This window comes from Mauremys reevesii, linkage group 11, assembly GCF_016161935.1.
Source record: "Mauremys reevesii isolate NIE-2019 linkage group 11, ASM1616193v1, whole genome shotgun sequence".
Lineage (NCBI taxonomy): Eukaryota > Metazoa > Chordata > Testudines > Geoemydidae > Mauremys > Mauremys reevesii.
This window is the reverse complement of record NC_052633.1, coordinates 67970214-67993827: the sequence shown is the minus strand read 5'-3', so window position 1 is coordinate 67993827 and position 23614 is coordinate 67970214. Positions and strand designations below refer to the sequence as shown.

Genomic DNA, 23614 nt, shown 5'->3' with positions numbered 1-23614 from the left:
TAAGTCCAAAGAGGGTGGCCAGCACAAAAAGGTTGAGAAACACTGATTTAAACCAACACGATGGTGGATGGATCCTAAAGCGTAAAGGCTTGCACTGGATTAAGAGCCAGTTCATATCTCTACACCAAGACTCGGTTTCAGCTCAGGAGACTGGAGAAATCTATCCCTATAAATAATATATCAGTTTATCAGAAATCAGAGAGAAAAACAGACATCACAATGACATGGTGGTGCTTCTTGGGAAACTACATTCTAATACAAACAGCCACCTAGGATGTTCACACACAGTCCCACAAATCAATAATACATCTCTTAAAAGGTGACTTGCAAAAGGGGGGAAAAAAGGAGCTTGTGCTTTTTGGTTTTTTTGTCATGAACACCCGCGTCCTCCTTGCCTTCCCTCCCTCCCCCACAAAAAGAAAGTTTTATGCTTGCCTTTTTACCACAGAAATATCAAGAACATTAAGACTTGTCTTTCCTTAAAATCATTTTTTAAAATGGCTTCTTGGGAGGAACTGGAGTGGGAGCTCTCTCAACCATTAAATGGAGGGACAAGGGTGTTGAGCCTTTAACAAAAAACTCTTCCCTCTCAACCGTTTACCAGGCACAGGATTAAAAGAGAGTCAACAAAAACAAACAAACCCCAGAGGTTTGAACAGGCTGACTAAATATCTCTTCCTTTCCCAGCTTTCACTTCCTTAGTATTTGCAGTATAATCATCTCACTAATTCTCCTGTCATCCTGAGTCTCCCTGAAAAAACAGAGTAGACATGACCTAAATTTCTTCTAGAACAACAAAGCAGACCTCCTTTATGCATCTCAATGAAGCAAAGATGAGCACAAGCCTTTGTTTTTATCCTTTTGTAGGTCACCTTCAACCCACAGCACCTTTTTAGCATGGAGACTTGTATACAACATTGCTTTTAAACTAGTTTCACATAAAGATTGGAAGCAAGAGTCAGAAAATCAGATTGGTGCCTAATCTCCAGGAGGATCCTGGAGAGAAAATGACATATCCCTAAGGGTGTCATAATGAGCCAAACAACCATGCAACACTTCATGCAGGTCACCAGAGAGCACAGATGAGAACCAGGTAACACTTTGTGAGAACAGAGATCAGAGAGGGGTGGTACAACTGGAGACACACCTCAGTCACACAGACAGGCTGCTTACCCTCAGGTTTAGTGGTAGTACCATCTTTAGGCAAATTTAAAAAAAAATAAGGAGAGGGTAAATAGGGAAGAGTTAGTAATATTAACAGAAGTGGGCACTGTATATTAGCTACAGAAATAAGCCAAAAAAAATATCAATACAATTAAAGAAATGAAACTGGAAAAGAAACTTTGGTTAATCAGCAACTCAAAGCATGAAGCATCTGAACAGGTCTTAGAATCAGATTAGTTTGGTCCCATTGCAATCATGTATTAAAGACAAAGCATTGCTAAATCCCATTCCTTTGCTTGCCTTGCCCATTCCTCTTGCAGGAAATTGCACATGCAATTTTTCTACTGGAAAAAGGAAAGGAATTCCCTTTACAGCCAATCCAACCCATGCATCATGTAAACGAGAAATAGAGTATCAGGGAAGAGCAGCAAACACAGTCTGCTTTGGAGTCAGACTAATAGAGCACTGCCACGTTCCTATATTCAGCCTCTAAACGTTTGGGAAATGACAAGAAACATGCGTTTAACTCCAGCATTCTGTCTGCAGTTCTCACTGCCCCATGAAGTCAACGTGAATAACTAATTTAAGCCAGGGCAAAACCACTGAACCAAACAGGGCCAATGAACTGAAGTGAAGACAAAGATTTTAGCAGTAAGTGATGCCTGTCATGAAAAGGAATATATAAATATATCCTAATATAATTCATACAGTATTTCCCATTACACTGACAAAAGAGCCAGGATATCTTATGCTATGAAGTCAAGCTTTCAACTGATACAGCTAAGGGTCAGCAATCTACATGATAGGAGGCAAGGGTATCCATTCTCATACCAATTAGGGACCTGCTATAATCACTTAATCTGGTAGAAGTTAATGGAGTTACATCAGTATAAGGCTGATGTAAATGACAATAAATTACAGAATTAGATCCTAGCTCAGGTAATTAGCTCTCCCTGGTCAAATCTAGGCTAATGAAAACTGACAAGTGAAACCACGCAAGTAATCTAGCAACTGTTTTTAGCTGTTTCTGAACTGTATTTCCTCATCCATGCAGCCTGATGTGCCACCCGAAAAGTAGGTTCTACATCAAATGGCGACTTCACTTGTCAGCATGAAAAAATTGGGGCAACAGAAAATGACAAAAGGAACACAATGCATGATTTCAACCCTCAGAAAGAGCCTGAGTGGAGGAAGGGGAACTTGTGCCTTTCACATAGGCTGAAAAAGTAACTAAACCATACTCACATATCAGTCAGATTCCTCTCTTTCCTGCTCTATCCCATACTTACATGAAGAGACAGCTCCTTAGCTCAGGGTCAAATGCAGCTAAGACATTCTTAATGCTACCCAAAGCATAAAACAACTTGCAGTAAACCTATTCTTTAGTTCCAGGGTGAACTGGGCAGCAAGCATCCTCCCCTGGACTGTCAGAGTCAAAACAACATCTCTCCACAACATAAATATGCTGGTTAGTGGGAAACCGAGGAAGAAAGAAAAGTGTTTCAAAGCAATCTGTGTTTCCTGCAAGGCTGATTCCCTCTGGAAACGTAATTTTCTTTAGCCCCAGTTGCCACAGAGCACAGACTGGTTCTGGACTCCTAGTGACCATCTCATTGGAGACATGGCTTATATTCAGAACAAGCCATCTAATACTAAATTCAAATAGTTTATAATACTGGAGAAATTATCTGCTTTTGAAGAGAACACGGAGGCTCACCTAGTGATGCGTACGAGCCTGGGGGCAGGGCTGCTGCAGAACTGAAGGGGGTGGAAGCTCCAGAAGATGTTACTTTCGACTTGGCACTAGCTGCTGCATTCACATCGATGTCACTGCGAGACCGCTGCAGAGATCCTGGGGTTGACACGGATTTTGTACTCACGGTAGAGGCTTTAGACAGGGGTGGGGAACAGACACACAGTCAAGACTAGTGAGGATTAATTTATTTGACTCTTTGTTTCAAAGCACCCAGTTAGCACTTGAAATAAGAACGTTCAAGTGTTCCCTGTGTGAGACTTCCGTGCTCATGTAAAGGGCCAGAAAGACCATGATGCACAATGTATTCACAGAGGCAGTATCTCATTACCAGTGCCCTGTTCTTTTCTAAGTACAGTTTCCCCTAGTCTCATCAGTCCATTCAAATATATTGCCTCATCCACCGGGTCTCTCTTTATTTTGAACTAATTCACAGTGCTGTTCTGCAGCGGTTTCTGTGAGCAAAAAAAAATATTACTTATATGTAAGGCTGGCATCTGTCATGGAAGTCATGGATTCTGTGACTTTCCAGGACCTCTGGGACTTCTGCAGCAGCCAATATGGCTGGCCTAGGATAGCCCCTGGGCCAGCCGCACCAGCCGCTGCTGGGGCAGTCTCACGCCACCGTACCACCCCTCCAAACAGCAGCAGGAGTTTGGATGTGGGATGGGGCATAGGGTTGGGGGTGAGGGCTCCGAGCAGCACTTACCTCGTGGGGCTCCCCAGAAGCAGCAACATGTCCCTCGGCTCCTAGGCAGAGGCATGGCCAGGCAGCTCCGCGTGCTGCTCCTGGCCCGAGCACTGGCTTTGCAGCTCCCATTGGCTGGGAACCATGATCAATGGGAGCTGCAGAGCCGGTGCTTGTGGCGGGGGCAGTGCGCAGAACTGCCTGGCCATGCCTACACCTAGGGACATGTCGCTGCTTCCGGGGAGCCATGTGGAGCCCACCAGCCCCACCAAATCTTTCCCCCTTCCCAGCAGCCACAGGGGTCCCAGGCCGCTGCCTCCCCCAGCAACCGCAGGGATCCTGGACTGCCTCCCCACCCCAGAGCACGTGCAGCACCCCTGGGCTGCCCGTTGCCCCAGAGCACCCAAGATTTAGTCAGGGGTATATAGTACAAGTCATGGACAGGTCATGGGCCGTGAATTTTTGTTTATTACTTGTGACCTGTCCATGACTTTTACTAAAAATACTCATGACTAAAACAGAGCCTTATGCTCTCAGCTGATGGTATCTAGTAGCAAATTAAAGTGGGATCAAATCAATTAGTCAGGGCCCTGCACTTTGAAGATTACTGTTAGCAAGGCCTGCTAACAGTAACCTCATCTGCTCATGAAGGTTTTCTGTTCCCCACACTCACTGATGTTCCCATCCAAGAGTATGCCCTTCAGGCATTAAGCTGCAAGTGCTTGGAACCAAAGCAAAGCTCTGAAGATTCTACATGCTGGAAAGTCTTGATGGAAAAGATCAAGGAGGCTCAACATTACTTCTGATTGTATCAAAGGCCTCTGTGGGATACCCTGCCTGTACTGGGGTAAATAGTGGAGACTGAGATGGTGGCTATTAAAAGCCAAACAAAAATCAGAGCTGGAAAAGGCCTGTTAGGTATTCTTGTCCACCCACCTGCCAGTGCAGTCAAGTGCACTAGGGCTCTGATGGCGAAGTGGTCCAGACCTCTCTTGTGTCCAGTGGTGAAAGCACTTTTGTGATCAATTTGGAATTTAGTACAATAGGAGACAGGCACATAAGATGCCTCCACTATATGCTGGTGACCACAGGAACAGCTATATCTGACTGGACTAATGGTCAAAACAACAACTTCACAGTAAATGGAGATTTCATTATAACCAGAATCACTATTTTGAACCCTGAAATATTTGAGTCTTTTATTGTACTTCATTACAAATCTTCCAGTTCCTGCTCTCACCTCTGGATGTAGTGCTCCCAGTAGGACTTCTTTTGGCAGACAATGGACGGCTAGAAATTAAACACAAACATTTATTGAAGTCTAACAGATCTTTTCTGTGTCACCAATAATCGTGGCTATAAAAATGCCATCATATTTTAGGAGGCTTTGTTCTATATTACTACATTTATAACTGGTTATTAAAAATAGCAGCGGCCTAATCATGACCCCACTCTCCAGACTCCAGGGTGTGCCAAATGTTGCTATATACACAGAAGCACAACCATACCGACCACAACCTCAGACATCTCCTGTGGCTCCTCACTTATTTCAGGATTTCATTCAAAACTGCCCTCTTTGTTTTCAGAGCTCTCCACGTATATGCTCCAAGGGACTTCAGTGATCAAAGGTAAAGGAAGAGTCTATTGCCAATGGTGATTATTCTCTACTCCCCTCTCTTCAGTCCAGCACTGGTCCTTCATCTCTACTCCCCTCCCTTCAGTCCTTCATCACTGATGTCTGCTGCACTGAAACCCTTGCTTTGGAGCCAGTCTAGTCTGAGTGATGAATGTCTACTTAGCTCTCCCTGTGCTCCCACAACACTCTCCTGCTATTGCTAGACTGCTGGCTTGGCCCTCTTTCATTTTCTTTTTAAACATATCAAATATATATTTATGCAGTTATATAATTACCATGATGAACCTGGAATTACTTTTTAGAAGCCGTCCCCATGTCTCCGCTGAGTACACAGTCATAAAGGGGTCGTAATAGACAACTATTTACATATAGTAATAGACTAACAAGATTTATTGTTTAAATATAAATATTGAGGCTCAATAATACTCCTTAGAAAAGAGTATGAAAAAATTACCATGAGCATTAACATAGCAAAAGAACATTTCAGGTCCTATGTAAATAGTGACAAATGTATTTTATACATTTCTTTGTAGGATGGAGTTGGATTTTACAATTCATATTGTAATAGGACAGTCCTCAAAAAATTCTAACGCTTTTCAGCTGGGGCAAATTTTGAGTCTAAATTCTTTGACTGTGTCCCTTCAAAAACAGCCAAGATTCACAAAAGCAGTAGAAAAGCTATTCATTTTGCAGCTATATAATTTATATCTAGCTTGGCCACGTCTCTTCTTACAAGAAAAAGAAAAGACAAACAGATATACTCACTTCTCTGGCTTTAGGCTAAGCATGAAAAATGTCAGGCCAAACAAGTGTCTTTTTAAGTTAGGAAGGTTGACTAATACTGTCTGGCTGAGAATGAAAAGCCTCTTGTCCACTTATTTATGGTTTCAAGACTGACTCCAGGATATTTAGCAGTGTGGGGAGTTTTTTTTGTTGTTTTTTTTTAATATCTTGCCAGCCAAAAACCTCATATGCCATATTTTGGAGCTGGTCAAATGTTGAGGACAAGAAATAAATGTGAACAGTGATAAGAGAGATGAGACACAAAGTTAAGCATGAAGTTGCGAATGGTAACAGTGCAATGTCATAGTTACTCACATGTAGGTGCATCTGCAGTTTAGTCAATAAAATCAGTGGTAATAAAGTACAGAGACTTACTTGAGACTCTCCTGGGAACTGGAGGACGACCGATCGGACTGAGGCAGGGACACTATGCTATCTGAGTTCTTCAAGTGAGACTGCAGGGCTTTCTGATAGGAGGATTCCAGCGTGTGAAACAAGTGTTCTGCTTCTCTGCTGAAGTGATTGTGGAAGCCCCAATAACATCTGAAAATAAGATCCCAATATACCACTGAAAACTCCTTGTAACATTTGATGAGCCACAGCAGCTCAGTCACAGGAGATGTCCATCCCCAATGGCAATGGCTTAACTGAACCATTTCAGTAAAAACAACGAGGAGTCCTTGTAGCACCTTAGAGACTAACAAATTTATTTGGGCATAAGCTTTCACGGGCCAGAACCCACTTCATCAGATGCATGGAGTGGAAAATACAGTAAGCGGGTATAAATATACAGTCCATGAAAAGATGGGAGTTGCCTTAAGTGGGTTACAGCCCATGAAAGCTTATGCCCAAATAAATTTGTTAATCTCTAAGGTGCCACAAGGACTCCTTGTTGTTTTGACTGATACAGACTAACACGGCTACCCCTATGAAACCTGAACCAGTTCAGTGATGCAGCCTTTCTGTGATGCATCTGAAACATACTATGCGGGCTACCGCTGCGTTTTGAGGAAGCAATTCCACACACAACACACTGACCAGAAGTGGGAAGGCAGGGTGTGCACCGTGCAGAGCATCACAGGAACGGATATAGCACCAGAAAGGGGCAGAGTCTATACCCAGATGTCACAGCTCCAGTCAGGAGGTCAGAAAGAACACCATGAGCCCGCAAGAGCAGCAGGGACTAGACAAGACAGACACCCCATGGCAAGCCTCAACCCACAACTGACAATTATCCCTGAGATGATCCTGACCCTTTGCATAATCCCATGGAGCAAACTTTGGCTGCTATTGAGGCAAATTTTAGGGAGTGGCTAAGCTCGCTGCTCTCACTATCTTCAGTGAGAGTGGCTCAGGATCTAGCCCACTCAAAGAAAGAAAGAAAGAAAGAAAGAAAGAAAGAAAGAAAGAAAGAAAGAAAGAAAGACATTTCAGCACAAAGGGACCAGTCTTGTGTGGCACTAACGGCCTCCTGGATGATGCTGAGCATCCTTACTTCCTGTTATAATCTATAGGAGTTACAGGCACTTTTCAGGATTAGAATGGAGGACACTTTAAGAACAAGATCAATAAATGCAAATTAATCCAGAGCCATTTGAACGTAACAGCTGCTCCCCAGACAGAGGAAGTCATCAGCATTTTAATCTCTTTGGGACAAAATGCAAAAATTTAAATCTTAACACTGGCAATATATTAATTAAGAAAAAAATAAAGGAGAATTAGACATTCACAATAAATCCTCAAAGAGTCTGCCTAGCTACTAGCTATCTGGGTTACCTAGCCACATTGCTGTAATACCAGGGTGCCTATAGTATTTTCATGATTGGAGAAAATGCTCCTTCCCAAAATAATTTAATACCCACTCCTACTATGAACTACCATTTCTTGAAGTGTAGCATTTAATCATTTGATTCTTCTAAACAAGTTCATGAAATGTAAAATGTACCATACGACAGCTTTCTCTCTCCATATAAAGTTCACCTAGAATCTTGGGGGTGCTTAGTTTAAGAACAAGTTCTCAGTATACCAAGATAACCTCCCATGGACACATACACAGACTTTTGAAAATACAGCAGCACCTATTCTATATCCCTTGTGACAGGGAAAATCACTGCAAATTAATGAGATTTCTATATCAGTGATTAAGAAAGGCAAAATAATGCTGCCTCACAATCGTATTTTATTAATTAACTCTGTCAGTGGTTTTGGTTATTTACAATATTTTGTAGTAGTTTAGAAAGCAATGACAAGCCCAATCCTGTAATGTTTACTCAGGCAAAAATTCCATTAAGGACAAAGAGATTTTTGCATGAGATAAAAGAATCAGGCCTGAAATCAAATGATACTTGGCTATCAAATCTCATTGCCCTTTGGCAACCCAGTGCTTAATGGGAACAGGAATGAAACCACCAGATATTATCTAGGCATTATATTGGTGGCAGATAAGTAAGAATTAGCAAAATGCTCTTGTGCTTCTAAGAACATACGTTAATACATGGATTAATCCACGCTGGGAGAAAAAGAAGTTACACACAGATTTAATTTTAGGCAACAATGTAAAATGACCAGAATCTAAAGAAGCAATGAGTGTATGGCTGGGGTTTTATTAATAAGATCATGCTGACTGCTTTGTGGGTCCACTCCGGTTCCTGTTGAAGTCATGAACTTTTGCCATCAACTGCCATGGGAGTAGGAACAGGCCCTATGTGAGTTTGTCTTAGCTTCCGTTTTCCACTGCACACATATCCTATGTTTATAAAGTGACACTTTTTTTTTTTTAAATCCACTTACTTTCTTGCCTCTATCCTTGCTTCAGAGTCTGCATCGTGGATTCCCTTCTTTATTGTTTCCGCTAATACTGAGATGTGTCTGAGATCAGAAGAAAACATTATTCAGCTAGTGAGTAAAGATGCAGAAAACCTCCCTGCACTCATAGATGAGTCTGCAAAGGTTAGTGATTTCTCCCCACTCTCGGCAAACAGACAGCATTTCACAGCTTTCCCCATTTCCACATAACATCCTTTAGGGGAGTTATTTATTTATTCTTACAAGTCAGCTTTATTTCACTCCTTGCTGCTGGAAAACAAGAGCCAAGCTGCATTCTTCAGAGGTCATTCCTTAGTTACCATAGAAACTACCAGGGTGTAAAAATAATCTCTTAACTCTTAAAGTAGCCCAGGGCGATTTGGGTTAATGAAGTAAGGATCAATCACCTTTCCTTTTCCCCGCACCTTTGTCTTTCTCCGCAGACTGTTAATTTGAATGGCCATAATGTGTCTTACAGATATTATTCTCTTATTATGTCCCTATTAGTTGTGTGTCAGCCTTAAACTAGCTATTCTGGCTTTATGCCTGGCATCTGGGAGGCAAAATCCCGCCCAGAGCGCCCCAACACCAGTGCACATGATATACCATCCTTTAGGAGTCTGCAGCATGCTCCAATCTCTGCATGTGTCCGGCATCATCAGTCAGTAATACAAGGTGATGGGCCCACAGTCTTAGCTTCTGCTACCCCTTCGGGATGGCTTGAGCCCCAGTGGTTGTAGGAGGGAGTACTCCCCCGGCTTGGGTGAACACAGGCACTGCAACTGCACCCTCACTTGCAAGAGTCAGATCTTAAGGCCAGAAATCTAGGGTGGGAGCATAAGGGAAGGAAAAGGCCCCTTGTGTGCTCCCCTCTTTGCATACCAGAACAATCCAGCTCCTAAACATATTGGCCAATGTAGGGAAAACTGGCTATTTAGAATAGTATCACTGCTTTACTATCTGGCATTACTATAGCATTATTACTTCAGAATAGCAATCTTTTGGAATGACTGGCCCACACAGTACTTGCCTGCAGCAAGAAACTGAAATGCCGAAGATCTTCTTTTCTGCCAACCCCAGTCCCTTCCTCCCACGCCTGGCTTCTCTCTGCCACTTGTTTTCAGTCAGGAAAATATGAGACGCCCTTGCTTGAGTTTAATCTGGAGAGTGGTCGTGCTCAAGAATTCAGTGACCATCTTCTCTGCAGCCTGACTGGAGAAGACCCATTTCTCTTGTCCATTCAACAACACTTTCAGGAAATAGCTCTGGGATCCACACTTGTGGTGCCACTAGGAGCTCCAATATTTGGGAGGCCTCAGCAATTCCCCCAACAGCCTGCGCCTAAGCAGGAGCACAGAGGGCCTCAGAGGACTCTTTTTCCCTTTTATTTTTGAATGAGGAAGAAACGGATTTTAGCAGTGAGGGTGGGATGTTTCAAGCCATAGTACAAATCGCTTCTCCCGAAGGGACGCTCATGCTCAGATCTTACCTTTCTAGGGAGTGTGTTTGCCATTCCTGTAACAGCAAGTCTAAAAACTCAAAGCAGCGCCTGAAAGTGGGTAAAGGAGAAATACTGTCTGAGCTATTTAAGCTAATAAAGAGGCATATGGCTTCTAGTGGACTTGCAACCACACATCAGTCATTTATCATTATGGGGCCCAGCTGGACACCAAAATCAGCAGTGACCCCCTTATTAAACATACTAGTGCATCTAAAAAGCTCAAATTCTACAAAGAGTTTTTTACACTACAAAATATGAACATACGTTACAGTAATGGTCTGAAACACTGGAATGTCACTACTGTCTGTAGCAGTGCTCTGGAGCCCTGCTGTAGATTACTTGTGGGGTGCTTTTGATTTTGCTTCTTTTTAATACAAAGCACAGTGAGATGTAGAGAAGATCAAAGTTAATATTACTTTGCAGCTGTTAGCTCTTTACAAACACTACGCTTCATATCAACTCCAAAAATAAGGTATTTTATCATCCCCGTACTTCAAATAGAGAAACTGAAGGACAGAGGTGTTAAGTGACTTGCTTAAGGTATGTGACAAAGCTGCAGTCAGTAGGTGACAGAGTCACCAATCATTCTTACTTCTGTTTGTCCAGTTAGAGGAGACTGGAGCTAAAGACAGTGGGCTAGGTCTTCCAACTAGACAGCAGAAAGGAAATACTCATCAATTTTTAAGGCCAGAAGCAACCAGTGTGATTATCCAGTCTGACCTCCTGCATAACTCAGGCCATCGAATTTCAGAGAATGTGACTTTTACACTCTGGTCCCAAGGAAATGTACTACAAAAGTGGTTGATGGTAGAAAATAGGAGCATATCTGAGGCCTCAGAGGGCAGCCAAACTAATGTGATAATATTATAGCAATATCTAAACATGCACAAATATACACAACTGTACAGTACACCCACACCTTCCAGTGCCGGCTCCAGCTTTGCTGCTGCCCCAAGCAGTGAAAAAAAAACCTGACTGAGCTTCCGCTGAAGTGCCGCCAAAGAGGAAGACAATGAAGGACCCGCCACCGAATTGCCACTGAAGACTGAAGCAGACCCGATTGAGCTGCCACCAAACTGCTGCCACCGCCTACCCGGACGTGCTGCCCCAGCAACGGACGGTCTGCCGCCCCTTTCCATTGGCCACCCCGGCACCTGCTTCCTTCGCTGGTGCCTGGAGCCGGCCCTGACACCTACCTCCCCTGTACAGGTTAAATCAGCTAATTTCTATTTAAAGGCCGTCCTTCCTTTTCAAGAACAGAAACAGTGATTCTTCCCCATACAGTGTGCAACTTTTAAAAAAAAAAACACTTTGAATTTTTCATAGCAACCTAGGGGATTCAGACACATCCATTAATGTTAAGGGAAAATGTGCAGATAAATCCTCTACATCACTTTGAAAAACTCAGCTTTTCCTTTAAAAAAAAACAAAAAAAAACAAACAAACCAGGAAGTGAATTTAAGCCATTGATAAACAAGAAGAAAAGTTAAAACCTCATTCTCACCTTCTAACTGCAACAGACTTGGAGGTACAGTTACTGGTTATGATGGGTATTAGCCGAGGGATGTGCGTATGCTAGAACAAGAGAAACAGGGGAAAAACCTTTACATTTTAGATATGTGGGAGTAAAGCCAATTTCTCTTAGTCATCCTAAAGCCAACATACACACACTCATTTTGGCTCATTTTAAAAAATTTAGCCCATAAATAAAGGAATATTTTTAAGAAAGACATGGATTCCTTATTTACACTTATGGAAACAGGCTCCGGCGGGTCTGTAGTCACTGTGCCATGTGAGACCCACATTCATCAATAGACAGAAATCTCCAGCAGTAGGTTATGCCAAGGCTTCCCACAGCATGCCAGCCACATCACTGGGCAGAGGCCACACTAGCTGATTAATAGCCTTAGACAAAATGCACTGTCCATGAAGTGCTTACAAAGACTCTTTATATGACGATGAGAAGACAAGCGAAAGTGGTTTAAAAATGACTTCAGAGAAATATACACGGAACTCTCCAAAGGTAAAAATCCTTTGTTTCTGCAAAGAAGTTTCCCTAATACATCTTATGCTGATAGCACTTGTCATCCACTGTCAAAGTCCTTTGCAAACCTTCACTAGTCAAGCTTCACAAGATCCCTCTGAGGCAGATATGTAGATATTGTTAACCCCACTTTACAGATAGGAAAACCAAAGGACAGAGAGGTAGGGCCCTGATCATGTACCACTTAAGTCAATGGGAGTTTTGGCCTTGGATTTCAGTAGGTGCAGGATTGGACCCTAAGTGAATTAAATTAATGGAGATATCCTATCTCCTAGAACTGGAAGGGACCTTGAAAGGTCATCGAGTCCAGCCCCCTGCCTTCACTAGCAGGACCAAGTACTGATTGTGCCCCAGATCCCTAAGCGGCCCCCTCATGGATTGAACTCACAACTCTGGGTTTAGCAGGCCAATGCTCAAACCACTGAGAATTGCCAAAGGTCATACACTGAATCAGAGGCAAAGCCAGGAATTAAACCTACTAGTCCTGATTCCTAACCCCCATGCTCCAATCGCACAATCCAGCATTCAAGAATAATAAATAGTGCATAAAGAAATAGAGTACTTCCATTTTTCTTATACAAAGTAACACAGAGGGATACCCTGTTAAACGATGAAATTATTCCTAAATGATCTTCGAGCCTGTAAATAAGAACATGGTTAGGTCTTGTTGTGCAACTGGAACCACTTTCTTTTGTACTTACAATCTAGAATGTATCTGATGGAGCATGCTGCAGCCTGAACCATCAGAACAAGGTCTTCATGACACAAAATATCACTGCTAGGCTTCAAAGCCAGACAGCTAATGATAATCTGAGGAGTTGCCCCTTCCCCTTCCTACAAGTTAATGGCCAGCCAAACACCAAATGCTACCCAGCCAGCAGCCTATAATTAACAGTGTCCCTAGCATCTGAATGCCTCTGTAGTGCTCTTTCTTCAGGTGGTTACACAACTTCCACTGAACAATTTAGTCAGTGAACTGCTAGATTCATAAATTGGGTTCATAAACAAGAGCCACCAAGAAGCAACTTCCACTGATAGTGGACAAACTGCTACTCTTCATTTATTGTCAGTCTCTCTTCCCCTCTTGAACTGTGTTTCAGTAAATAGTTTTCCCTGTTCTAAGACGTGACATGGGGATCAACAAAAAGAAGGTACTGTCGGAATGCAGATATCATATCCAGATGAGATTCAAGGAAGAAGTCTCATAGCCAAGTTCTGCAACATTTAGGTGCATAATCTATTTATTTAAGCTAATTTTCACCAGGGACATGTTCACATTCCCTCCTCAGTTCAGATCTGATCCCAGATTTAAGCCTTTATAAGACAAAGTTTTGTTTTGATATATACTTACTCGGATGATTAATCTAACAGCTACAACACCAGAAGTGGACATTACTTTGGCACTGTTAGGAATCAGATTAAAGATGGTTGGCATGATGGCTTCTGCCCCATGGTCAAACTTGTTTCCCAAAACTGAAGATAAATGTCTGAAAAACAATTAAGAAATGCTGGTAAATATGCTTTAGATTATGCTGGTCATAGTAATGTAGACTATCTGACATGCACTATTTCATGATTTTGCAGTCTCCTCTCTAACTCCACCAAAGAAGAAAGAACAAGACATATCTCAAACCAGTGCTATGCTTTATGCTCATCCAGATTTTTAACAAGGAATAAATTCAGCATGGAAGCTCATCACATCACTGGCACCCTGTTAAAGATGCACCGACAAACCCATAGGGCACTGCTGAATGACTCGGTTTTCTAGCACTTGTCAGTTTCAGATTCCGTTTTCTCGCAAGCTTCTGTCTTGCCTTGACATTTGTGAATTTCATAAACGATTATTAAAAATGCCCTAGTTCCCTTTCTTCAAAGTCACTGCTCTGGCAGTATTCAACATTCAGTTACTACGGATGGGGGAACGAGCCCACAGAAAATAAGAACTGACCTGTACTTTCCCCCCAAACTCAGTCTGAACCCAAAGACAAAACACATTTCATATTTCTGTCTTTATTATTCAATGTTACGCCGCCTCCTTGCCTGCTGACTTCAGCTCAGGCAGAAAGTGTGAGTGTGAAATATCGTAAGAGAAGCTATTCTGTTGGCATTTCCAGCCTTAACAGACCCAGGATAAATGGGAACTTTCCAACTCCATTCTGCAGTCTCCTAAGGGTCAGAATATTCACGTGTTTTCCATATAAAGCATCCGCAATTTGTCCCTCGTTACTGAGTACATTGTATCTTAATGGAATTAAATGAAATTAACCACTATGGGCCTGATCCTTCAGTCGTTAGCCATGACCAAATTCTGCACTCCATGCAACCCCACTGATTTAAAATGTGGGGTCAAGGAGAGCAAAATATGGCCCTCCACTTCTGTTCTATTGGATTCAGATACTCAGGGCACATTCCATTTTGGTATTTGGAATTGTGGTATTACGCTATTGAAAAGCATTTCACAGCATTATGGACTTGACCTTGCCAGGTGCTGAGTACCCTCAACTTCCATGGTATTCAGTGGGGCCTCTAGGTGCTCAACTCCTCAAAGGCCAGGCACTGCAACAGCAGCTCTGTTGTCTCTGCCTGTTTACAGAAACGTATAACTCAGTCAAACCTGTTTGATTGTGAACTGACCCTTAGAATGTCGCAAGTATACCTGGGTCATAAGCCCAGGACCAAAGCGCTCCAACTCCCTTTTTTTTATTTATAAATAAATAAATAAATAAATAAATAAATCTGTGGTGTCCATACTAGAGCTAATGTGATCGCCCAATATTTCTGTGGTTTTACAGGCACTATTTTGAATTTGAATAACTTAGAAACACTTTGAGGATTTTTTTACAGCTAGCTTCGGCCAGCAATAAACCCATACGGTCAGATTTTGCCCTTTCCTACATTGGTTATCAATCCACAGTAACTCCATTGAAGTTAATGCAGCTACTTCAGATGGACACCGGCGTAACTGAGATCTGAATCTGGTCCATAATGTGAGTAATGGTTTTCAAAGGGTAAAGCTGATCAAGGCCTGCCCAATCAACATTTTCAAACACCTCACCATGCGGAACCCATCCCCACAGGCTGTACAACCATGATTAATGACCCGCATGAGTATGGTTTTTAAATGGTTGTGGCAAAAACCAAGTTCTAACGCCACTTTGTCTGTCCAGTACTGACAAGGCCAAATGACATCATAAATGGGTTCGAGCCAGGATCTCCTCCTTTTATCAAAACTAATTGTATAACACAGTTTAGAATGTGGAGCTTTGTATTCCTTACCCCAACGTGATACACGCCTCTCGCACTACCTGAGACCGCAGATCTTTAGCAGATAATTTAAATGCTCCATCTAGCAGGCGTAAGTGTTGGAAGAAGTTATCGTGCTCAGCAGCTCCAGCTAATAGTAAGGATCGGATCCTTTTCAGCTGTTGACAAACAAGATTTAAGGACTTACAGGTGACAAAATAGCAAGACACACTGGTATCTATTAATGAGAAATAAAAACACTCAGAATTGTGTTCAAAACTAGCACTCATTTTTCAACTTCTCTGTAAAAATATGAATGTGTTGAGGAATAGATTCTTAACACAATCTAAGATCACATATTTCAGGAATCAACGTATTGAATAAATGTAAGAACATTCATATGTTAGCCTTGGCCATGCTGCAGGAATCCAAAAGTGTCACTTACAATTTGACCAATGACAAAACATGGCAAGCCAGACATTTACTTTTCCAATCGTATCATTAATGTTATTGGGACAGTTAAACAAGTCAAAGAATTTGAAGGTTGCTCCTCCATTCCCTCCATCCATTTACGTTTAGGGAAATGAACATCTTGAAACATTCAAGTGCATTGTATGCATTGAAAAGCTATAATTTTCTCACAGCTCTCATTAAAAAGATGGTCTGACTTGAAAAGCCACGACTCAGATTCTGATCTCAGTTACACCAGTGTAAATCTGGAACATCCATACTGAATTCATTAGAATCAGGCCTTGTCTACACTAGGAGTGAAATCCTGCCCCAATGAAATTAATGAAAAATTCCCACTGACTTCAGTGAGGCCAGAATTTCACCCTAGGGAGCTAGTTTTAGCCACTGATGTAACTACGCCAATGCAAAAAATTAATCATGGTGCACCAATATCAATTCCCTATTAGACTTCAGAACCAAGGTTCAGACTAAGGTAAACTGCACCAGTGCAAATCACTGCTTGGACAAGTATGTCAGGGCTACACTATGCCCTGCTTGGACAAGTATGTCGGGGAATTTGCACCAATAAAATTACATCACTGTATTTATACCAGTGGCAGAAACCAAGAGCGTAGAAGAGGTCTTATGCAGATTTACATCAGTGTAACTTAGAGCTTGTCTATAAATAAGACTCAAACTCAGCATGTCCATTACAGGTCTGATTTCCTATCACTGTGCTCCTCCATGCAGTCATTTCCACCTGTGCCCCGTGGATATAAAATGCTACCACACTGTTTTACACCCACTTTGCACAGGTGGAAATCACTATACAGCCTAGAAGGCAGTGAAGAAGCAGGCCTTTTGCATGCATCCATCTACCCAAATGGAGTGCATTTTGAACTCCATTTTTGAAAATTTCACTCAAGTCTAATAGCGATTTTCTAGGTTTATCTATTTGTTTGAAAAAATTAAGTATATCGTAAATGTATGACGACTTATTCAATATGATGCCTGTTCATGATATTTAAATTCCTATAAACCTAATACTTCATGGTTTCCTTGACGTAGGAGTTTAAATTTAGTCCCATAGCGTGAAATTCACTCCATGCAGAGGGCCAGTACAGTCACTGTACCACTTAAACTGCACATCAGCTCTATTTAGACAACTTCAGTGGTGCACAGAACTTGTGCTGACACTCTGCAAAGGGATGAACTTCACCCATAAAAACCTTACATTAAATTAATTAGCATATAGGTCCAATGCTTACTGCGGATACTCTCTGCTCCCAGTCATGCTTATCATCCGATAGGATTTCCCTAATTTTGTTTATGGATTCTTCAAGGTCTCGGCTGGAATAAATCTGTGAATTAAAAAAGAAAATGTTATCAGGATAAAAGAAATACTTGCTCCAGTGAATCAGAAGATTTCTTAACTGAACCTCTAACCTCCTTCGCTCCTGAATTCTTTACTACCATGTGCAAAAGAGCACACACTGCATGTGGCTCGTAGACTCTAAAGGACTAATGTACTGCACTAAATCAAGAAATATTAAATGGCCATACAGGATGTTTTGACTATTAACCAGCTCTACAGTTTAAAGGCAGTAAGCATTATTTCTGAAGTCAACGTCATACCTAAAACAGTCTTCTAGAGGGTCATACAAAACCACCAATAACTATAGAGAGACAAATTAACAAAATTTGATACATAAATTACGCCCTCAAAGTGTGTAAATACCCACCGCATAAGTGACATCCATATTTGTTGGCACAATAGGTATCTATGCTTATAAGGACCTACTTGCCCTGTAAGGGCAGGTTTTTACTGGCACTGTTTACATTCCAGTGTTTGAAAGAATGTCCCAAAATAGCACATTAGCCATACGAACAGACAACATTTAAAAAGCTGACGAGTAGCTTTAAACGTACTGAAATCTGAAAATGAAAACATCTATTTACTCCCTTGCCTCCCTCTTTATTAGAGCTTGCCACCGCTGAAGTTAATGGGCCTCCGCTATTGATTTCAATGAGAGTGGGACTGGGCTGGACAGCTGCGTTACACTGTTATTGTTAAATGTTTTAAAATGTATTTCTTCTTACCTGAACTGTTGGGACGTCTTCAAATGCTTTAATAAAATCCTCCTCATCAACAGCACCAGCTCCCTCTTTGGCTGCTGACAGATAAATGAAAAAGCCTTTGCACCCTTCTCATCAACAACAGTATAATCACTAAGAATATGCTCAGTTATGAAAGGACCCAAAGAAGAGAGAAGTCACACACACACCCCCAACCCTACATGGAAAGAGTGTTACAGCTGTAATGGAAACAATAAAGGCAAGGAAATTCAAAGCAAAGCACAAGCTATACACAGCATCCTTCAATTCCTAGGCATAACAGAGCACATTACAAAGTCGTTCAGGCAGCCATTCAACTGTTGGGGGGTGCTGCCTGAAAAGATGAGATGGAATATTTACTTAAGCTACAAGGGAGATTTTCCCTTAAAGGATTTAGTCCCATTTATAATTGATGAATGTGTGGATCTCCTGACAGGTACACAGACTGAAGATACAGAGATGGGGAGAAAAGGAAAAGGCTTAAGGGCATTATTCAGGTGACAGTTATCGTTTGAGAATGGAATCAGGAAAGTTTCCTTTAGTTGCAATTTGCAAATAAATTCAGAGTCATTGTTCAGTTTTCTTTTCACCCTTTAATTAGAGCATCGGAAGTTGGAGGTCAAGTGGCACAAGTGTTAAAACAATAATTTGCCAACTGTTTTAAATTGCATGAAACGAGTTCAGCACATACATTTTTTACCTTATTTGTTAAATAAACAGCCTGTGTTATTTAAGCTATTTGACTACAGAGGTGCAGTTCCTTTAGGAGGAAAAAGTGGATCACTGCACACTGTTGCTTCAAACACAATGTTTAAGCTCACTATGTGGATCTGGATGTGGGAATCCTTTGCAGGTCCACTCTTCCAGAACACATTCTTGGTGTTTAGCCAGTATAAGTCTCATGTTCTCAGACAGAGCCATTCACCACCCTAAAGAGGGCCTGCTTAGCACAAGGACTATGCAGCACTTAGGTCCTCAAAATAAGGCTTAAATGGGACTTCAGCAGTGCCTAGGTGTAGTGCAAGCCCTTTGCAGAGAGGCGAGTTTCACCCAATATGCGATATTGCCTTACCTGTGGACTTTGAGCCCAGAGCTGCAGACCCAAGTCTGCGAGCCGTCCCCATGCCAACTCTGCGAGAGTTTGGAGGGGCCTTTGAAGATGTAGATGAACTGGCCGAGGAAGGTCTGTTCCCGTCCACAGAGTCTTCATCATCAAAATTTTTATCTGAGGAAGAACCACATTCAGCCATAACTAAGGTGAATTTAAAAAGTGCTCTGTGCATTTCCTGCAAGAATACTGGAGACAGCTCTCACTTCAACAGCTTTTAAAGGCTTCACTGAAGCTATTTTTAAAAGAATAAACCAACAAGCTATGATCAATGCCTGCATCAAACCGTCCTTTCTAAATACAAATTCAAGGAGCTGGTCAGCTCAGGAGATCTACAGCTTTCCACCTCAAGAGGAGTAAACAGGCAGGCCTTGATGTAACTGAGAATTCAGGCAGTGGTTTGTCATCGTAGCTGAGATCAAGGACTGAAGGGCCCATAGATCCTCAGCTACAGGTGGTGACTGTACAACAGGACTGAGAGCTTGTCTTCACTATAGCTGTGCTGATATAGCGCATCTGGAGAAGAAGCACTATGTCAACGAGAGCGCTCTTCTGTCTATGTAATTAGTCTACCTCAACGAGAGGCGGAAGCTATGTCAACATAGCTTGGTGTAGACAGCACTTCAAATTGATTTAACTTATGTCGCTCAGGGGGGTGGTTTTTCACACCCCAGAGCGATGTAAATTACGTTGACTCAAGTGCTGGTGTAGACAAGCCCTGAGGCTCCTCAGAGGGGCAGTGTGGGGAAGACCACACAGCAACTGTCCGTGCTGTACCTGCATTCTATGGATCAATAAAAGACACTGGCTTTCAGGGCTGTGAATCATTCAACTTTCAAAAGCCCTAAATCCACTTTAACTTGTTTTTAAATGACAATTTGCTACATAGACAGTCGGAAGGTGTAAAATGTTTGGACGGCTAACCTGGGCTTTGTGTGCTAAGAAAATCAGATTGAGTTCTACTATGTTTCCCCCCAAATCTACTCCCACCACACAGCCCTTCAGGGTCACATTACGCCCACCTAAGGTGGCCTCCTTTTCAAAAGGCAAAAGCAGGACATATGCAGGAGCCCTGCCCGCCTCTGTTGGCCCTGCAGTCTACCCCTTTTCTCCCCCCGCAAACTCCCACACCCTGCTCCTCCTCTTCTCCCCGAAGCCCCGGCCAGGTCAGAAGCCAAAGCCGGGCCATAGTAAGAGCTGCCCAGGGAGCCCGGGCTGTTGTGGGGAGCCCCAGACCTCCACCTGCTCAGGGCAAGTGGAGGGTCCAGGGCTCCCCATAGCAATCTAGGCTCCCTGGGCGGCTCATACTACTGCCCGGCTGCAGCTTCTGGCCTGGCCAGGGTGAGGTCTTGGGGGGGGAAGGGGGAGAGGAAGTGCAGGAGGCGGGGCTTCAGCCCACCTCAGGTCACCCACACACATGCACCAGGAAGAGGCTGGCGCCGCCCCTGAGGCTCAGGCAGGCGCAGAGCAGTGCCACAGGGAATCCAGGACAAATGTTGTCCCAGAATCATTCAGCCTGGGACCAGGACTTGAACTCTGCATTTCGGGACTGTCCCACCCAATTCAGGATGGGTGGTCGCCCTGCAGGGACGGCTTTAAGCCGATTTCCCTGAATCGGGCCCCACACCTAAGAGGGCCCCATGCCCTAAAGAAGAGCACCTAACTTTTTAATTTTTACTCACCCAGCAGCGGTCCGGGTCTTCGGCAGCACTTCGGCAGCAGGTCCTTCACTCGCTCCACGTCTTCAGCGGCATTTCGACAGCGGGTCCTTCAGTGCTGCAGAAAACCTGGAGCGAGTGAAGGACCCACCGCCGAAGTGCCATCGAAGACCCAGACCGCCGCTGGGTATTCGAATCAGGCCCCGCACTTCCTAAAGCAGCCCTGTCACCCTGCACCCACCTCCTGCTGTCTGGAGGTTGAACATGATTCCCTCTGGCTGGACCCCATCAATGCCATCTTTCATCAGCCAGAAGGGTCACTTCCAGCCAGGGGTTGAGCACATTCGGCACTAACCATTCCACTGACTCAGGAGAGCAGAGATCATTTAACAGTTCTGGGCATACATTAGTCACTATCTTCCAACTCAGCAAACCATTTAAGCACCTGCCTAAGTCCTTCCTCACTCAGCAAAGCTTTTAAGCATAAGTTTCACTTTAATCATATGCCTCAAGTGAAGTGAATGCTTAAGTATTTCAGTAAATAGGGAGGGACTGAATAGGGTCGATGGGTGAAATTCCACCCAGCGTCTGGTGAGCCTGCATAAGGCCCCCTGCACCATTTAAATCCTTATCATGGAGTGGTGAGGATAGGCTTGTCCAGACTTTTAGAACAGAGGTGAATTTCACCCCAAATACATTTTCTTTTAAATTCTTATTGAGAGATATATAGATATCAAGTAAAAGATTCATTACTATATATATTACCACCCAAGAGGAAATCATTACTATAAATATAACCAGGTAACAGATATTCTGCATTATTTCAAAAGTAGCACTTTTATCTAATACTATACATCTTGTTTCAGTTGCATTAATGTCCATCTAGACTGTCGTTTATTCAACCTAAAAATAATCTAGCAATTGTGCGTTTCCAACCCTCACCCCCCCAGCACACACAAAGGGTGTGGTTTCTTATTCCAGATAATAAAGTAAAATAAAAACTCAGAAACCAAACATCAAGAATGACCTCATTTTTGTAGCATGTTAGTAAAACTCTATTAATTTTGCTAACATTCCAATTTAAAATGAGCTTTCCTGAGGATTAGCTATAAAAAAAGAGAGGCGAATTACAATCAAATGGATCTTCTTGTACTTTAAAAGTCAACATTGTGGCCAAATGTTTTTTCTAATATCTATGTTGAATAACCTTTAACATTCAGAGAGAATTTCCTTGACTGAAAATTAAGGATAATATACTGGCACATTCAAAACTGCATACCAGGTCTTTCAGCAGCACATGTATTGGACAGAAAGAGAAACAAAGAACAGAAACAATCTGAATGTGGAGTGCATAAAATAAAATACAACCAAATCAACTATACAGTAACATGAAGAAGGACATTCTTCCCAATTCAACAGCTGATGGTCACAATCATCATTTATAATTAGGATCAAATTTTGCACTCTAGCTGTAAATCCTATAGGGCCAAATTCAACCCAGGTGTAATTCCATTGACTTCACTGGGTGTCTGCCAGGGATAAAATTTGGATCACAGTGTTTAACATTTAACAATCATGACTATTCTCCTGCCCAATGCTCATTATGAATATTGCTTAGTAATATCTAGCAGAGACATGCCTTACTAAAAGGGGCCTTTGTCTGCTCACTACTCTGCTCTCTCTCAAAATTTAAACAAAATGCAATTTGCTTAAAATCCCTTCTATTCACTTACAATCATTAAAAAGGAAAAAAAAGAAGAAATTGCTTACAAGTACATATCCTTTTGCAAATAAGCTTCCTCAACATTCCTTCATATTTTCCATAGCATGCCCAGATGTAACACTGTTTCACAGACTGCTGCAGACTTCAGTCCAGAACAGAATCAATCATTGCCCCGTGTATTCATTAAGCTGCTGTCTTCACACATAGATTTAAACAGCTACGGCTTCAGTCCTATTTGTACAACTGTGGCTCTGCAGGATTCACATGAACGCCCATTTTAGCCCAGAAAACTTCAGGCCACTTCCAGGAAGGAAATTCACTGCTACTGTTAGTAACCTAGGACAGACAATCCAAGACTGAAGACAAGCTTACTGTCTTGCTAGCTTGGCTCACAATAGGAACTAGCCTGAGTTTATCCCTTGGGAAGCTCTAACGGGAGCATCTCAACAGCTGTCATCATTTGCCCATGACGAATAAATTTAGTCATTATTCATTTTACAGCGTAACCCCTTCAGGTCTGTGTGAGGTGTAAAACAAGCAGGAGATGCTATCCCAGGAGCTCAAGAATCTGAGCAGATAATGGGCCAATGTTCTCTTCACCATAACTACTGATTCCTGCATTCCTGAGCTGGTACATCAGGGAGAACATCTCCAAAATAGCATGGAACATTTTAAAACAATCTAAAATCGTGAGAGTCTCAAGTTTTCATTTGAAAAATATGAAACGCTTGAGCCCTTAGAAATTTCAGCTAATCATTGTAGCTGAGTCTCTTGTTAATTATTTACATGGGAAGTATTTGAGCAGAGCATTATTCTTGTAAAGAATGTTGGTTTATACCTGAGCTATTCTTGCCAAAAACATTTCTAGTTAAGATGGTGCATTATGGTCTTTGGGCCTGATTCTGCAAGGTGCTGAACACTGTCTGTTCCCACTGAGGTCAAT

General features: G+C 42.4%; 1 protein-coding gene across 10 annotated transcripts in view; it reads right to left on the bottom strand.

The window, feature by feature from the left end:
• CLASP1 (cytoplasmic linker associated protein 1) overlaps window positions 1-23614 on the bottom strand; it is a 261914-nt gene that overhangs the window by 116166 nt on the left and 122134 nt on the right. For 3 of the 10 annotated variants that reach the window (XM_039493734.1, XM_039493735.1, XM_039493738.1), the window contains exons 9-20: window positions 19255-19407; window positions 18168-18241; window positions 17336-17428; window positions 15651-15796; window positions 13726-13861; window positions 11835-11905; window positions 10319-10378; window positions 8815-8892; window positions 6400-6567; window positions 4846-4895; window positions 2882-3052; window positions 1174-1197 (exon numbers count right to left, since the gene is read on the bottom strand). In XM_039493734.1, coding sequence (XP_039349668.1) covers window positions 1174-1197; window positions 2882-3052; window positions 4846-4895; window positions 6400-6567; window positions 8815-8892; window positions 10319-10378; window positions 11835-11905; window positions 13726-13861; window positions 15651-15796; window positions 17336-17428; window positions 18168-18241; window positions 19255-19407 — 1224 coding nt within the window. Of the gene's footprint in view, window positions 1-1173; window positions 1198-2881; window positions 3053-4845; window positions 4896-6399; window positions 6568-8814; window positions 8893-10318; window positions 10379-11834; window positions 11906-13725; window positions 13862-15650; window positions 15797-17335; window positions 17429-18167; window positions 18242-19254; window positions 19408-22718; window positions 22768-23614 lie in introns of those variants that run through there. The other 7 variants (XM_039493742.1, XM_039493741.1, XM_039493739.1 and 4 more) reach the window with 4 other exon arrangements.